General features: G+C 36.6%; 2 protein-coding genes and 1 pseudogene across 2 annotated transcripts; 1 reads left to right on the top strand and 2 right to left on the bottom strand.

Moving 5' to 3' along the window:
* Positions 1–618: 618 nt before the first annotated feature.
* On the bottom strand, positions 619–2,502 carry LOC114732767 (protein indeterminate-domain 12-like; annotated as a pseudogene).
* A 7,736-nt stretch (positions 2,503–10,238) lies between these two features.
* LOC114732766 (nuclear transcription factor Y subunit B-1-like) lies at positions 10,239–11,060 on the top strand. The gene has a single exon (XM_028920100.1). It carries the CDS (start codon positions 10,239–10,241, stop codon positions 10,791–10,793), a length of 555 nt encoding a protein of 184 aa, XP_028775933.1. The 3' UTR covers positions 10,794–11,060.
* Positions 11,061–13,130: 2,070 nt separating this feature from the next.
* Positions 13,131–17,153, bottom strand: LOC114732765 (potassium transporter 5-like). The gene is made up of 8 exons (XM_028920099.1): positions 16,992–17,153; positions 16,680–16,905; positions 15,619–15,870; positions 15,441–15,491; positions 14,820–15,080; positions 14,547–14,714; positions 14,178–14,432; positions 13,131–14,085 (listed from the first exon to the last, which is right to left on the bottom strand). The coding sequence occupies exons 1-8, from the start codon at positions 17,151–17,153 to the stop codon at positions 13,145–13,147; spliced, it is 2,316 nt and encodes a 771-aa protein (XP_028775932.1). The 3' UTR covers positions 13,131–13,144.
* Positions 17,154–18,558: the final 1,405 nt, after the last annotated feature.

The following is an 18,558-nucleotide window of genomic DNA, read 5'->3' as shown; positions in this document are numbered from 1 at the left end:
AACACGGTAATAGGTAACCTACCAAAAATAGAAACAAGAGCAGAGCACAGGGACGACCTGCCAGTGTCCGCATGAGGAGTTCGGGGGGCGGATTAAATAGAGGCGATCTAATTAGGGTTAGGGTTTTTTCCGCATGCAATGACCAAACTGCCATCCTTACAAGCAATGGGCCTTCTGCATGGCATTTTGGGCCTGACTGATAATTTTGTTTAGGAACACCAGTATGACAGACAATTTAGGAAGGAAAAAAATAAAGACGGAGAGCAATACTTTTTGCTCGACGGACTTAAATTAATTATTTAAAAATTATTTTTATAATTTTTTTTACCAAAACTTATTTTTATGATTAATGGACACTAAACTTGCACATTCCACTTGTTTGCATAACGTAATGAAATTAATTATATAAAAAAGTATTGTTTTTTTTTGAGGTAGGAACGTTAAGCTTATCATATGAAATTAAAACCCCCCCCCCCCAAAAAAAAAAGTACAGTGTAGTTCTCATAATGGAATTGAACTTCATTTTTTCGGCGCGTCACTCTCAAGGAATTACCTGACCTGAAAGAATCACCCACTAAGGCTTGTTCAAGCCATATCTACTAATAAAGCAATTGAATCTCATAACTGCTTCCAACTCCAATCTCCGTTATAGCCAAAGCTACTGTGAAGCCCGTGCAAATTCGTCGGAATGGGCATGGGAGGGGGCCCCCCGACGCCCAAGAAGTCGTGGACTCTGGTCATCTCACTTGCTCCTCCATTCCTTTCGAGCTCCTCAGAGTTTGCTTCTGTTCCATGTCTTCCTCCCATCACCATTTGGCTCAACATTTCCATATCATTCAAACCAGATGCATTGTAAGAGTCAAACGATTGCGACATTTCTTGCCGACCTTTCTGGAACAAGAGGTTGCTGAATTCCCCACCTCCACCAATCCCAGCCAGGTTTGGTTGAGGGTGGTAATCAGGGCCTGCCATGGAAGTAACATACCCTTTATGAACCATGGGAGAGTTATTGCTATTATTACTTGCGGTGGCACCCATTTGAGCTGCTCTCTGTAGTAAAGCCGTTGCAGACGCGTGGGCTGACTCTGAACCTTTTTGGCCCTCTTGGATGGAATCAAAAACAGAGGAGCTGGACGAAGGAGGGGGCAAGCCCTTAAGACCACCGACAAGTGCACCTGAAGCGGTGGTGAACAGGCCTCCCCACTTCAATGACACAGGAACGATTCCCTGAGGAGCCATTGTGTTTAACTCAGATGCTTCGTTGGAATGAGTGTTTAGAGATACTGCAGATTTTGCACTGGTTAATCCCTGGTTCGCCCTGTTATTTTCTTCAGTCAACGCATCACAAAATGCCCTGTGAGTGACGAAACTATCTCTCCTACACAATTCAGATAACAAAGCATTATTAAAGAACCCATTATGTTTGATCTCTATGCAACAACCTGAGAGTGAGACTAACCTGGAAAATATGGTGCCACAATCGCACTTGTATTCGCGGGTGCCGCAGGTTTCTGGTGGGCTTTCCGATCAGATTGGACGGCGTATTTTTTGGAGCATTTGTCGCATTTCCATTTCTTCTCGCCGTGTTTGCGGCTAAAGTGCTTTTTGATGCCAGTGAGGTCTCCAAGTGCTCGAGCTGGGCCATGGTGGACGCACGAAGGCTCTGGACACACGTAAACTCGCTTCTTGCTCACTTCATTGCTCGGTCTCTGTCTCAGTTTCCATGGCAGATTGTGACCTCTCCTGTGCAACTGCAGGTTCTGGTCCCTCTGAAACCCTTTGTTGCATATCTCACACACGAATCTGTTCGTTGCCATCAGTGTCGTAGGTGACAAAGCAATCACTTCGGCATTCGGATCTAATTCATCAGTAATATTTCATCCATTATTACTGCAGCTTCTTCTCAGGTTAACCATGTATCTATAATACTCCTACTTCTCGGATCCTTAATGTAACTTGATTGGGGGAGTTAATGTTTGTCCCAGATATAAAACCTATTTTGCAGGTTTGTCAATTTTTTTAAAAATTAACTTTATTGATATTCCCTGAACAATAATCAGTAGGAGAAGGTGGGAGAAAATTAATTAAGAAAGTGCTTAGAGTATTTAAAAAAAATCATAATCTACTCAAATTATTTAATTAAGTCTTACATTAAGTATGTATCACAGGAATATCTAATTACTACCTAAAAATCTGAATAAACAAGAAACGATGATTTGTAGTGAAAGATGAAAATAATATTTTATATGCAGGAGAAAAGAAGCTATGGTGAATATTGAGAGTAGTAGAGTTGAATTTGCCTGGAGTTCCAGGGAGATTTCGCTTCTTCTTGGCTGATTGAGGATGATGTTGATAATCATTTGAGGCATTATGGTTGTGGTAATAAGGTCTTGAGCTTGAGCCATGCAAGTGTTTGTCTTGTTGCTGTTGGTTCTGGCTTTCCTCATATTGGACGTGTTCCCCTGGGGACAAACCTGCTTCATCACCTGAAGTATTTGACATTTGAACACAAAGAAAAACTGTAATTATAATTAGAAGTTGATGTAATGAACAAGTTTCTGTGTGTCCGCACAGTGAAAGCCGAGGTTTCTGTTTTCTGGCATATATTGCGACACTCCTTAAACTCTAAAGCACTGGAGCAAGACAAACCCAAGAGGAGTTGTTCTTTGTTTCTTTTGAGAAGTTGGCAGGCTATGGCTGCCCTGAGATCAATAACTTATATATACAAATCATATTCTTATTTGAGGACAACTTCGAGGTTCAGCTCCAAATTGTACTTGTCCGCATTATGATGGAAATGTTCTAAACAAATTATTTATCTATTTTCCATTTAATTTAATTTGTTATTCTTCTATGTAGATATCTCTTCGATCTGCACTTGCTGCTATGTATTTTTACTTAATACGCATTCAAATAAATTAGCACTTCAAACAGATATTTGTTATCATGGGTCCCTGGCACGCATATGCTCTCATTTTAGTGAGAAAAGATGATAATTGAAATTAACGTGAGATTTCTATATGGCCTCATTAGGAAATTAGGTGTATCTTGGTTATGGCTATTGAAACGTTGAGGTTATATTTAATTAATATGTAATTTAACATTGATGTTAACTTTTGTAGAAGTAATATATACAATGACAACTCCTAATTCCGTTTTGGTTTTCATAAAAACTCATCCTAAAACAAGTTATTGTGTGTGAGATATAGAGGGAAAGAGGCTTAGGACATGTTATACTACTTCTCGTTCCTAATATAAGAGCTAATAAAAAATTAAATATGGTCTTAAATATAAGATTTCAATATATTTTGTTTTTTTTATTTATTCAAATTAACCCTATTAATCGTATATGTTATTGTTTCAAAAGGTAATTTCAATATAAATGATTTAAAAGAATGTTTTAGGACAGTATATATTTTTTCACAAATAACTATTTAATTACTTTTCTTGGTATATCCAAATTAGTTAAGTAGATATTACGTGAATAATCAGATGTTGTATATGTAATATGTTTATCCAAAAAAAAAATTCTCATGTTAAATTTTGCAGCTGGCAGAGGTGTAGGCTGAAAAACAAGAAGCAGACGGAAACCCGAATATGAAACGGGAGCCAGGCAACGTCAGAGTAACGTAATCAACAAAATATTAGAAGCTTCTCAATGCTGCACATCCTCGTAATTATTAATTATGGGCGACGATGAATGACTTTTAGAGATTATCGATGGAATAAAGATCGATATATTTGATGAATAGTCACGCATGCTCACAACAATGCAATGACAGATCGAAGCAATGCAAGTTTATACCAGTCATCACAGAGTGTTGCTTTTATTACAAGTCAAACCCAACTGATGACGATGACCTTTTTCCACAATAGCTTGGTTTGTATAGTAGTTCATAATTTATTAATCGACTTGTTTGCCAATTGGCACAGACAAGGGACTCTGTAGATAAAACCAAAGCCATGAACAACCATTCTCTCCCACGAGCTTATCTTAATTTACAGATTTACAGTTATTGTAATAATTTGATTTTGTTTAGGGTTAATATGGACGAGCTTCTTTAGATGAATAATTCACTATAAAAAAATTGAAATATTTAAAGATAGCCTATTGAGCCTATGAAGCTGCCAACGTCGTGTGACGCTGGCGGCAATGATTCTAGTGTCGATCGTTTGTTCTCGAGTTAAAGATCACTTATCGCTCCGTTTAGCCCGAGCCATGGTTATCTGCTTCACTGGACGTAAGAGGACGGTGAGGATCACTTTTATTTTATTTTATTACTATTATTATTTTTTCCTAATACATTGAAGCTTCACGAGCTTGAAAATGGGATATCACTGGGCCTAATTATCCTGGAGGTAAACGAAGCAAATTCCCGTTCCATTCTGAGCCCAAATTATATTGGGCCGGGTCTCTTTGCGTGAAGCGGGTAATCAGCAAGGACCACAAGAACCAATGTTTAGCCCCGTTTTCACACACACAAAAAGTCTCAATTTATTTGGGAGCAAAAAAAAAAAAACGAAAGTCGGGTTATATTGTAACACCACGTGTTTATTTTGTTGGGCACAAAGGACGCCTCGAATCCTAGTTTATGATCCTTTTGTGTGATTAAGCATTGACTCAGATCCATGATGTATCTGGGAGCATAAACAATCAGCAGTCGGCACGTGACCATGTTAGAGCGCAAGTGGTTCTTAGTCGTAATGTATTGTATGCCTCTTTGGGAAATCAACTATGTGTGGATGAGATCACAGGCTTTTAATGGTGGGGAAAAAAAGGCTTTTGGGGGTTTACTTTACACAAACGATCAATAGATAGTAAACTGAGGCATCGCACGGATTAAGCTTTGTTCATACGTCACACGAGAAGAAGAAGAAGAGAATTAAATAGGCAACTTCCCTTTTCTTTTCTTGCTATGCACAGGCATTCCATCACAACATTAATCATATTTAAAATATTATCGTCGGATACTAAATGTAAACACTTTTTATAATAAGAATTTGAATCTTGATTTATCATATTACGAGAAACTAGTTCTAATCACCGTTAGTTAACAGAACAATCTTTTAAAGGCGCAAGATTCGAATGTTTAATTTTGTGACAAGTGGCCAGCGTGAGAGTAAACGTTGTGGCAAAGGGTAATAATAAATGCAGAGACCCTGCAAATACTGAAGAGATCAGATGGATCACCAAAAGATGCCCACTACAAGAGTGGAACGATGAGAACAAAAGTGGAAAGGTGGCCTCTCCACAACAGAAAATATAATAATAAAGTGAGCGTACGAATTTCTTTTTCAAGATCCACGTCTCTCTTACTCACACACACCAACAGAACAATATCACTTTAATAACCCTTTTCGGTTTGTCAAAGTCTCTTTCCCAGTTAGGTGCCTACACCCACTTACCTATTTATATTAGTTTATTGCCCAATTTGTCGCAAAGAATCCCCCATCGACAGAGTCTTCTTCTTTAATATAAACACACACATGTATATATATCTACGCATATCAAAACAACTTCTTCGTTAAGCATATCCGATCCACCTTAATATATACTATATTCTGATCTTTAACATAAAAGCTAGTTGATTAATTTAAGTAGATTAAAAAAAATAGTTAAGTTAGTTATTTGTAATAAATATGTGTTATCTTTTTTAAAATATTTTTGCTAATAAAGTGTATTTGTTAGAATTATAATTATTACAAGGACTACTTTGAAAAAAAAAAAAATAAATACAATAGATAAAGTGAACTGGGATCTTACATTTAGGACTAAAATAAAAGTCAAACAAGTTTTTACTTTAAGGATCGAAAATAGTATATATATATATATATATATATGTATGTATGTATGCGCGTGTACCATAACAATGTTATTAGTTGTTTTTAGTCTGCTGCATGCCACAAGCATTATTGTACGTATCACATGCATACAACTTCAATTGTTGCTTGTTTAGGCTCAGATCTTAATGAAAAATGAACGGACAGAGAGACAGATAAAAGAATTAAGATGTTATCTTTCGGCTCCGATTCGAAACTAAATAGACAGTTACAGAAAAGTCTGAACTGCAGAAAACTACAAGAGATCAGAAACGTACGTACGTACATGCATACATATATATGTCTGAAAATACATAACTCCTGCGTCTATATATGCTTATACATATTATAAAGTGAACTGTGTTAGCAATATACAATTATAATAAAACTGAATGGTAAGTGAGGGCAATAAGTGTTTCTTTTGTGCTGAATGGTCTGTGGAATAAAATACGAAGGTGATGTTTGTATATTAACTCAACCTTTGTACTGTTTAAACAAGGTGGACCAATGAAATTATACTCAGAACCACAAATCATGTTCTCTCCACACTAACTTCACTGTGAAGATTGGCAAACCTACCTTTCACGACTTGCGATGACCTTGGAACATGCATCAACATGTAGTATTCTGGTAACCTATATATTATAGACAAACATATATTTATGTGCGGAATTCGTACCTATTGGCAGGAGACAGAGACTACTTCTGTTCGAGATTCTAATTTAAATTCCATTACTATATATATTTACCGTCAACTATTAAATTATGATTACTAATATCCCAATTTAGAAACTCTATAATAGCGTACTGGCCATGTTTTTATATTAATTAATTCCTGGCTCAAACATGATGACTCTGTGCTGGTGTCCCCGTCCCGCGATCTGACATCCTAAGCCTCCAATAAAGCTTAACTTTTTCTTCCCTCATATGATATGATTGTTTGAATTCGGAAGCTTCACTCATGTCCTACCACATTCTTATTATCTGAGCTAGTCTCGTTGCTCTCCATTAAAACTTGAAAATTATGAATTATATTAATCTTTCTCACCACTGATGTATAAAAAGTAGTTACAACTGCATTTATTTTAAATAGAAATATCCTTTATATTGATTTCATACAAAATTATGCTATTCATGTGGTTAGTGCGTTATGGATATGTTTTCTATGTTTGCGTATAAACATATATATTTCCTCCAATCTTTAATATAAAAATTAGTTGACTAATTTGGAAAGACTAGAAAAAATTAGTTAAATTAGTTATTTGCAATAAATAGGTGTTGTCTTTCTTAGAATACCTTTACTAATCATATGTATTAACTAAAACTATCATTTGATGAAATATTTAACATATACAATTATTACAAAGACTACTTTGAAATAATGGATAAATATGAAAAACAAAGTGAACTAGAGTACCACTTCTGATCTTAATATAAGACCTCGTTTGATTTTTATTTTGGTCCTAAATATAAAACCCCAATCCACTTTGTCTTTAATATTTATGCATTTTTTTTCAAGATAGTCCTTCTAATAATGATAGTTCTAGCCAATACACTTGATTAGTAAGGATATTTTAGGAAAAACAACACCTATTTATTACAAATAACTAACTTAACTTCTTTTCTCAATCTCCTCAAATTAGTCAACTAGCACTTATAATTAGGACAGAAGGTAGTATTATATTTTGAGCCAAATTGAAAGTCAAACTAACTTTTACATGAAGAAATGGAGGTAGTATTATATCTAAATATCTCTAGCTATATGGAGAAACGAGGGAGTAATTTACTTACTTATTCAATTGGAACAAGGAAAACTTCAATTGTTCGCGTTTCAGTTACAGTGAGAAAACGTCAATTAAAAACAAAATAATAAACTCTAAAACGTAGTATGAGGAAAACTTCAACGCTGTTCCTTCAGAGAGAGGATATGCTTGGTGGCACCGCACGGAATAATTTCTTTCCAAATATATTTTTTCTCGAATCTTTGTTTTTTATTTGGGCGGTAAGTATAAAATATCTAGCATTATAGAGGGTAAAATGATTAAATTATCCTAGATTTTGCTTTAATGAATGAATACAAATGAAAAAGAACCAGTGCGTTTAATTAATAATATGTGCCTTCAAATTATTGGAAGAGTCAGAGGGTTTGTCCTTTTCATGTGTGTGTATAGAATGCGAAAAGGGGGGTTAGTGAAGCATAATAACGAGGATTAAGACTAATCAATTATTATGCGTCGGAGGAATTTGTTGAACTTGTCGATTAGCAAAGAATCAAGCTATCACTAATAATTCACGACTACACAGAACAAAATTATTTGATACATTACTCCCCGGAAAGCCCTTGGGTTGGGAACAAGAAGGAGAAATTAATGATTCTAGGGAAGATCGAATATAGGCAGCAAAGATGTGGATCCCCTACCATTCGAACATCTCTTAACTGTTCAAGAGCAGTATATATAAGTTAAATATTTTAGCTTTCATGTCCTGATATGAAGTTGTGGGAAAATTATATTGTCTCTTGCATGCTATATAGGTCAGGTGGAGAAATGCCAGAAAAATTAGATTCAAGAGTAGTACTCCTCCGGTCCTAACCTAATTATTGAGTTGGTTTTAGTCTTAATATAATACCCATTTTTCATATTTATCAATTTTCTCTAAATTATCTATATGGATACTCCCTCAACCATAATCAATTAGAAGAGGGAGAGGGGGTATTAAGAAAGATGATTATGGTGTTTTAGGAAAAATATGTCACATTTCTTATAATTAACTAACTTACATAATTTTCTTAATCAAATCAAATTAGTTAAATGAGTCTTATATTAAGGACCGGAAGAGTAATATGTTTTGGGAGATCATTTTGATATATTAAAAAATTAAGGTGCATCCAACACTTCAAAATATTTTTATAGGTACATTTACCACCTCAAAATATTGTGGTGCATCTAATACTCTGAAGTACTTTTCAAGTGCGTCCAACACTCAAAAGTTTTTTTTTTTTACCTTGATGCTAGATGTACTGAAAAAATATTTTGGGTGCTATACGCACCTAAAAAAATACTTTAGAGTGTTGGATATACTAAAAAATACTTCAAAGTACTGAATGCATTAAAAAAATATTTCAGAATGTTAGATATGCCACAAAATACTTTAGAGTATTGGATATAGCTCGAAAAATACTTTAAGGTACTAGATGCACCTTAACCCTATATTAAATTACTAAGATCACAAATATATACTTAGAGAAGAGGCAAATGATGAAACCTTAATTTTGTATATTTAGAACTAAATGCATGTTGTAATATAGCATAGGAATTCATGAACATGAATAGTAATGCATCATTTATTCCTCAGTGGCATCATTCAAAGACAAAAAGCCCAATCACAAATGAAGAGTATATTGAAAACAGTTTATGCATGGCACTTGTTTGTGTTACTAAAAATTATATATATGTGTGTGTGTGTGTATTTCGTGGTGCTAATGAACCATTTCTTAATTGCAATCTAGAAGGGCCGTTAAATTCACCGTATGCTATGCGAGTAAACAGCAGGTGATGAAATGGCGCCCTGTGGCAAGAGTTCAATAGTTTATTCGTCATCAGTTCTTTTTAGGTCTTAGTTTAATTGGTAGTGTGCGCAAAACAACAAAGCGACGTGCACTCATATCGTCCACAAATTCAATTTACAGCATTATTTACGGTACTTAGCTCGAAATTATGGACGGCATTAATCACATCAATTAATTAATTAATCAAATAATTAACCTCCATAAAGTACGATCGAAAGGAAGTAGAGGCTAAAGCCCGAGGAGGGTGGGACCATTCTCTCCATGTAGTACATGATAAGTTTTGAGTCTCTTTCTTTAAAGCTGCCGGGTAAGTTTACTGCCCCGCGAACTATATATATATATTATATGCACACACATACACACACAGTTACATAAAAAAGATATGAACCTAACTCATAGCAACAAAGGGAATTGCCCGCCACTGTGTTCCCCAATGAGTCTGAGCTGGTCCTGTTCATTACCTGCCTCGTCATCAAAGTCAAATAACTTCAAGATTCTTGTTGAACATAAAAAAATATCTATCACATTATGAATTCATGAACGATCATGACCTGTATTTTTCAAATAAAAAACAAAAAAAACTATTAAGTTTCTTCACAATCTTGTTAGATCTATGGCTGATATTCATTCATTGATGACCTGTCGAGCTAGCTAGCTATACAGATGCTCCTCACCCAAAATATTTTCCTATATGAATGGTACACACACATGCACATATGATCTTGCATAAACATGGCAACTCTTGGATTTGCGTCGTTTGTCTATAAATATATATATTAGGGTCAGTACAGAGAGCAACGTGTCTGTGTTTGACAGGACTGAAGTTAATCTCTCTTTGTGGTACAGAGAGATGAGTCATATCTCAGAGAGAGAAGGCTTTAATAAGTACAACTTCAGCAACACAGATTCTCATCATCATCAAGACGGGGGAATCATCAAGGAGCAAGATCGCTTGCTTCCAATAGCTAATGTGGGGAGGATTATGAAGCAAATTCTGCCTCCTAACGCCAAAATCTCCAAAGAAGCCAAGGAAACCATGCAAGAATGTGTTTCTGAGTTCATAAGCTTCGTCACTGGGGAGGCCTCTGACAAGTGTCACAAGGAGAAGCGCAAGACAGTGAATGGCGACGATATTTGCTGGGCCCTCGCTACTCTAGGGTTTGACGACTACGCCGAGCCACTCAAGAGGTATTTGCTTAAGTTTAGGGAATCAGAGGGCGAGAGATCTAACCAAAATAAGGCTAACAATTTTCATACTGATGAAATTAATGTTGCTGATCAAGCTTGTGAATATGGAGGTGAGCCTCCCAGGAGATTCCCCACTACTAGTGCTTCCTCTGCTACGGGTACCTCATTGATGAGGTTCAATGGCACCTCTCACTCACACCAGTTTCCAAACTTCTAGCTACTTAGCCACCACCCCCACCCCCACCCTCCCTCTGTGATTTTGATCAGATATTCATGTTATATTCTGCCGTAGGCGCATGTGGATTAATGAAAAGATGATGCATATATGTTTGTTTATTCTGGTGTAGTGGTGCTTTGTTGTTTTAGGGTTAATTACAGATAGTAGGTGAGGATTATGTGAGTTATACAGCTAATCTTTGTACTTGTTTCTTGTCCTGTGATAATAAGCCTTTGTTATCAGAAGTGGTGAACTATTGATGATCAATTAACAGACATGCTTCGTCCTGACAATTAATTTTGGGAGTTCCAAAGGGAGTTTAGTTTATATAATAACTTGTTTGGCGAAGATTCTTAATATGAAATTGTCAGTTGATCAAGATATATATAAATTGGAGTTTCTTGCTTTTGATAACTGATCGATGGAAGAGATCAAACATCAAGTGTGAGGCAGGTTTTACTCTTTTTTATCCTTAACGGTGGATTCATTAAAAGAAAATATCTGGAATCATCTATGAATGATAATTAATTCGTGTGTGGATTGATTATCTCAGCTCAAATAGTAGTATAATCTATTGAGCACCTATGACGCATAGGCAATAGGCACTGTCTGGGATAAAGGTATTTTTTGACATTCCCCTGGAAACAATACCTGAGGAATTAAATTTCCCGTTTTTGGTATATAAATTTTTAAACAATCGCTTTTCCGTCTGTATTTATCTACCCACTGTCAATTGATCTCTTGCAACCAACTAACGATGGGATTTTAGGATTTCCATTGAATTAATTACCACCTTCTGCTATGCATGTATAATTATCTTTATGTATGAAGATCGAAACAAATAATAGAGATCATTAATTTCAGCTAATTGAAGGGAAGTTTATTCCTACATTTAGCGTTTAAAGTAGAAGTTTTTGAAGGAAACTGGAAACTACTTAGTGGTAGTTTGGTTTATCGTATGCTGAAATATGGCAGTTATAATGCTTTCTTACGCGTACTTTAATTTTTCTTATTTAGATTCCTTTTTTTTTTGGGCAGAATTTACATTCCATTATTTAAATATCAATTATTCACACATTATTTACACTTCATTCTAACTTTACCACCGCATTCTACGCTCTTAAATATCGTAACGATACATAATTACATATATACGCATTCTGTTCATATTACACCCTGATATCGATCTGTCCAAGTTTTAGATCTTCCAATCTTCGAGCTGCTCGGATGTGAGCGATTTCAGTGTATATGATGTACGTATTCTGAAATGAGCACAGAAAGAGGTAGGCGTATTGTTGAGGTAGATAAGTTGCTACGAAAACTTTGATTGGTAGGCACAGGGCTATGAGATTTCAATTGGTGGATTCATTTTTGTCGCAATCCGCTTGACTCGTCGGAGTGGTCATTCATTGTCCGGTATCTAATCTCCTTGATTAGCAGGTAACATTTGTCTCTAATTGAATTCAAAACCCTAGATCCCCTTTTTGTGGCTCTACCTACCTCCCATATGGTTTTTGTCGTATTTAATTTGAACTCTTGCTCGCTGATATTATTGACGCCGTTCAAGCGCCTTCAAAACGATCGACTTCGATATCCTCATCCGGCGCCTTAGCAATATTACTCTTCAGTTCTCTGTGTCCCTAAATTTGGAAGCTTTCTGCAGATGCACTCGTTCAAAATTAGCTAGAAAGACTCGCCAGTTTCAGACAAGTGAAATTTTAGCATATCTAGGGTTATTTCTCTTGGTTTGTGTTACTGTCTATCTCTTATTCTGGGAAAATATAAAAAGGAGAGATCGAAGAATACAATTAAAGATGCTCCAAGACAAAATTATCGGTATAAAAAATAACGATTAGGGCTAGGTGTGCTGTATGCAAGTTTTTTCCCCTTGTAATGATAATAATGTACATGTTACGTTTATTAAGGTCTTCTTGTTGTCGTATCTGAAGTCACAGACCCGTGTGGCGGCGTTCCAATTATTTGACACCTGGTCAATCTCTTCTACGGATTCCTGAGATTCATATTCACTTATATTCCACCAAATGATCAATAATGGAATCCCCATCCTCGCATGTATGAGTTAAAACTGAGGAAAGAAAGCGATACCAACTTGTCGATCAAACATACAAATTAATTGGTGATTCGACCAACCACACATCGCACAAATACCCCACACAAAAACTCATTCATGTCTACTACCAATATAGAACTTGCCACTTGCACCCTGCAATAATACACAACTTAGAATATAATAAAATATACAACAGCTAAATCGCTTCATTACAGTATAGATTAATCTTTACTTCAGAGCTGTACCAAAGACAGCTTTTAATTTGGGACTCCCGTCTGGTTTAAAGCTCGTAAGTCATACCCACTTTGACCAAACGCTTATGAGGAATATCAAACACTTTGTCACTTTGTCTCAAGTTTTTCTTCACAAAGTTGTAAGCATAATTGATCAAAATCTTCTTCCCTATGTTGGCTCCTTTGATAGCAACCACCTCGCTCTCACCAATCAAGTGCACAACACGTGCTCGCATTGCTCTCTCAACTGCCTCAATCTCTCTTTTAACAGCCTCTTGTTGTCTCTCTTCCTCACGAGTCTCTTGCACTACTTCATCTTCAACCTCTACTTTCTCCTCATTTTCCCCATTCTGTATCAGTACTCTCGGTGACACCCAAACCTCTCTAGAAATAAACTCCTTCAACCTCTCAACCAATAATCTCTCAAAAGGCTCTTTCTCGTTGCGCACATCAGTGTACCCATATCTCGCTACACAACGGAACACGTTAAGTTCTTTGGGTTCCACTCTGCGGAACAGGAATCGCTCTTCAGTGGCAACTTTGCTTATAGGTAACGATTTGATAGAGACAAAGACAAGAATAGAGTGCAACGCAGGCACATTTGTCACATAATGCTGGAAAATAGGTGGAACACCTTGAACAAGCTCAGAGTAGAATATGGCCAAACCAGGAATTCTGGAAACTTGTGTGTCAGCAGCAACCTCTCTGAGCTTCTCTGGAGAAATCTTGTTGTCCAGCTCAAAGTAGTACTTCCTTCGGTACACGTTGTTCCAGATGTACATGATGGACATGAGCACCGCGGCGAAGGCAAGGGGAAGATACCCTCCTTGATCAAACTTGTACAGCACTGAGCTTAAATACAGAAGCTCTACAGAACAAAATATAACAACGTAACCCATAACAAGGAGAAAGTGAGTTTTCCATATCATGATCATGATAAGCACAAGTAAGGCTGATGTCAGTGTCATTACAAAAACCACAGCTATCCCTGCATGTATAACGACGAACGAAACTGTTCGTTAGATTACAAAGCAAGATTAAGAGTTTTGAGTACACAATGAGAATTCGTGGAATGATTACCGTAGGCATTGCCAATTTTTGTGGTGTCCCTAAATCCCAGAGTAACGGCAACGCACGCTATCATCAAGATGTAATTAATCTCAGGTATGTAAACCTGTCCTTCGTACTTGGTAGAAGTGTGCACGATCTTCACCCGAGGAAAGCAACCCAGTGAAAGGGATTGTTGGATTATAGAGAAAGTCCCAGAAATCATGGCTTGAGAAGCTATGATTGCTGCTGCAACGGCGATCGCAAACATTGGCCAGTACAAAGGGTCTGCAATAACCAATAACAGATTCTAATTAACTAACAGTTAATCTGAACCCCTTATTTTCGCAAGTAGGGGTTGGATCGACATGTTCGAGGCTTTGAGGGTTTTCATTAGCATACCTGGAATTGACTCGTAAAAGGTGTTTGCAACAAGATCGTTGTGTTTGCGAAGAAAGGAGGCTTGCCCAGTGTAAGCCAATATAAGAGCAGGGTATGTCATAGAACACATACTGATTTGGATAGAACGAACACTGAAATGTCCAACATCAGCAAATAATGCTTCGGTACCTGCAAATTAATTTGTCCCCCCACATCTATGAGTTAGAAATGGTATGCCGTAAACAACCTTAACATTGCAGTTAAAAACGAACTGAAATTAACAACATATGAAACCTGTAGTGGAGAGCACAACGCCACCAAGAGAAATCCAACCATCTTTCTTGTTCCTTTTGAAATATTGTATAATGTATGCAGGATTTAACGCTTTGAGGACTGTTGGATCGTACTTGATAAAGTTGTAAATGCCAATGCCTCCAATGAAGGTGAACCAAATGCAAATAATGGGAGCAAAACTGTACCCCACTCTATCAGTTCCAAATCTTTGGACCATGAAAAGGCACACCAAAATTGCAACGGATATCCAAACAACCCCATCTGTGTACCAAAAACATAGGAAGGATCGGAAAAGAAAGAATTGTGCATGAATGTCATCGGTGTCACTTAACTTGCAAATATAGGTCTGTCTAGTAGTGGGCATAAAATTAAATTGTACGTGATATTATAAAATGTGAGAATATTATGTGAATAATGTTTTTTAATTTCCTAATCATGGTCCAGCCGGTCTCAGCAAAGAGACTGTCAGAAGCAAACAATATCATTTATGTGGATTTCGAAAATTCAGTACCTTTCATAAAACATAACACTTCAATAAATTTATAACACACACACCCCCTTGAAACATTGCATCTTTCATTGCGTTTCAATATTGGTAAATGAAACATAGCGTATACGTACCGTCTGTTATGGATGTAGCAGCTTGCTTGATCCCTCCAACAGCTGATAAAACTGCAGCCAAAGAAAACATGTCATAATTAATTACTAACTTTGATTGTGATTTGGCGTCCGTATTCTCTAGAGTGGTATATTGGAAATTAAGGGGTAAAGAAATAGGGAGAGAAAGAGAGAGACAAACCTGAAATGCAGGGAGTCAGAACACCATCACCAATGACCATAGAAGTACCGAGCATGGTAGCAAATAAAAGAAAAAACTTAGCAAAGTGGCTGTTCTCAAGTTTATATTTGATCTTTGAAGCCCTCCTCATTCTTCTGCTTTCAGGCAACTCTAACTGATAATTAGACACCTCTGCATCTTCCGATTGCTCATTGGGAATAAGCCCCACTTTGGCATAACGACATATCAGAGAGTACAATGCGAATGTCCCTCCTAGACATAATTCACTATGCAGATTATAACCCTCCAAAGGCAAAGAACTGAACCATAACTTTTTTTTCCTTTTTAGATGGCGCACACATGTATAAATACCTACCATCATAGCGTGAGTGTTTGCGCTAATATTTAAATCGCAAATTCTTTTGGTGTAAATTATTGAAACATAATATATATATATATATATTGCTATTCAAAGTCATCGTCAATCGGCAAAAGAATCACGAATACATGATTATTGGCGGCGAGGGACTCCACATAAATGTAATTTAATTTTGGAATATATGTGTGTGTGCATATAAAAACCCGGTCCATGTCCCAATTAAGCAGGCACCACCATATTGATGTTTAGCACTGTTTCTGCCTTTAAAGACCGACTTTAGATGTGGAAGATAAGTTTTTTTAAAGTTGAAAAAGTCAAATACAGGCACGGAGACAGGGAGTTTGCGTCCGTGTTCGCGGGTTACGGATTTATTGCACACATAAACTATTATTTATAAATAAGTTGTTAATTAAATAACATTGTTTTGAGTATACAAAGCGGTGATATCATACAATTGAAATGTAACAGAGAAGAACATCCCCGCAAAAAGACGTAAAATACCGTAATTGTACAGCATGAAAACTTTGCCACGAATACTCTCTCGCTCGCTCTCTTGTTCAGTTTTTTTTTTTAACAAATACTTCCATTCTTAGCAAATATTACTGGAACATAAAGAGCATTATATACTGAATTAGTTATGGCAGTTTAATTAGTAAGGGAGAATGAATGAAGAGGAGAGAGGGAAGGGTATGTAGGCAGGTACCGTCGCCGTTGTCATTGGCCTTCAAAACGATGAAGACGTATTTAATGAGAGGGATGAGCGTAATGGTGTAAATGATCATGGAAAGAACTCCCAAAACGTCATCGTTGTGATTGATGCCGTCCGCGAAGGTGCTTGCATACACATAAAGCGGCGACGTTCCGATGTCACCGTACACTATTCCTAGGCTTTGAAACGCCAGTTGCAGCATCAACCACGTCGGTTGCTCCTGCATTATACATATTAATTTCAATCTCAAATTTACAACCCAACTATTATTACTGTTAATTATTCATGTATGGAAACGGAATGAACCTTGGAGGAAGGATGATGAGCGTTCGGATTGGAGTAGGCCCGAGATTCGATGTCGAGAGAGTCATGTCTGCGTAACTTTCGCGAAGACAGCTTCTTCCCGGTGAGACCCCCAGAAGCATCAGAAGCTTCCACCTGCAGCTCACTCTTCTCCGCCGATGACATCTTTAATTTCTCGGAGGAAGAAAATGAAGGAGCGGGCAACCTGAATCTGTGGAGATGCTTGGAATATGTGCGTATATATGGAAGTTAGTAGTACCAGTTGCCGCCCTGCACAAAGCATGTGTCTTGTGATGGTGTTGAAGATTTCATTTCAAGTTACTCTCACGGCCACTAGACGCGTATGGTACGCGTATGTACATATTGATCCCCTTTGATGCTTTCTAAATTAAACTTTACACGAGTTCATTGTATGGGATGATCATTCAATTAATTTATTTTTCAAATAGGATTAATCACAATAAGCACAGGCCGTCATTTCTAAAACTGGATACAATAATATGCATGTTCCTAATTGGTGTTACTTAGCGACGTTTTCTTCATTTTGATTTGAGTATTCATTTTTTTTTCCCCAATCTTTTGCCAGAATTTTGAATATTCATTGGAAAATGGAAATCACTTTTCGCACAAGAAAGTAGGACTGAAAACTGCGTGTCCGGTGAGATGCCTCGCACGGCTAAGCTCTGCCGTCGTTTGAGCATCCAATTTCCCGTGAAGCATGCGAGTCAAAGTCAAAGGCTGGGTCAACCAGTCGTGCCAGAAAATTACTCCGCATCTCAATCGCCTGTTATCCGTTTTCACCGCGAATGCGCACTATTGGCTTGGGCCGCCTCATTCAAATATACAGTGTTTCAAGTCATAATTACATAATTACAAGACTTTATTTATTATATATAAAAAAAGGACTTCATTTATACTATCTCCGATAAAACCCAATTGATTAATTTTAAAATCTTAAAAAAAATAACTTAATTATAACATGATTTAAAAAAATATTTACGATTTTTTTTTGTATAAAAAAGTTTAGGTGAGTTGGGTCCCAGGAGCTCACCAGGGCCAGGACATGCCTCCAGACTCAAAGAGCGCTTACAGAGGTACTTACAGATCACCCACCAACAAGGTCCTCACATCAGCAGCGGGATTCGAACTCACGACCTTGTGGGTTATGAGCCGACTTCTTACCAACTATACCAACTCTTGTTGGTAAAATATTTACGATTTAATATATAATTTTAAAATTATTTTAAATTACAAATTCATTGCTGGAAGAAATTGAAAAAAAAAGTGCAGATGCAAAAGGAAAATTATACTTATTTTTATCCTATTTTTTAACCTGTACGATTTTGTGATTAGCGGATAAACCTTTTAATACGGCGAGAAAAAGGATATATTCTTTTTTGTAATCAGGATATTATGAGATTTTTTTATATATTCACAATATAGAATAGATATTTTGTTTTACGTTAAGTGATACTCCTCTGGTTCTAAATGTAAGACCCTTATACTAGTATATATAAGGGTCTTATATTTAGGATAAGAGGAGTAACATTTATTTTATTTTTTAATAAAT

The sequence above is a fragment of the Neltuma alba genome, unplaced genomic scaffold (genome assembly GCF_004799145.2).
Source record: "Neltuma alba isolate B1F8T4 unplaced genomic scaffold, ASM479914v2 tig00012936_pilon, whole genome shotgun sequence".
NCBI classification, from domain to species: domain Eukaryota; kingdom Viridiplantae; phylum Streptophyta; class Magnoliopsida; order Fabales; family Fabaceae; genus Neltuma; species Neltuma alba.
This window is presented reverse-complemented; position numbering and strand designations above follow the sequence as displayed.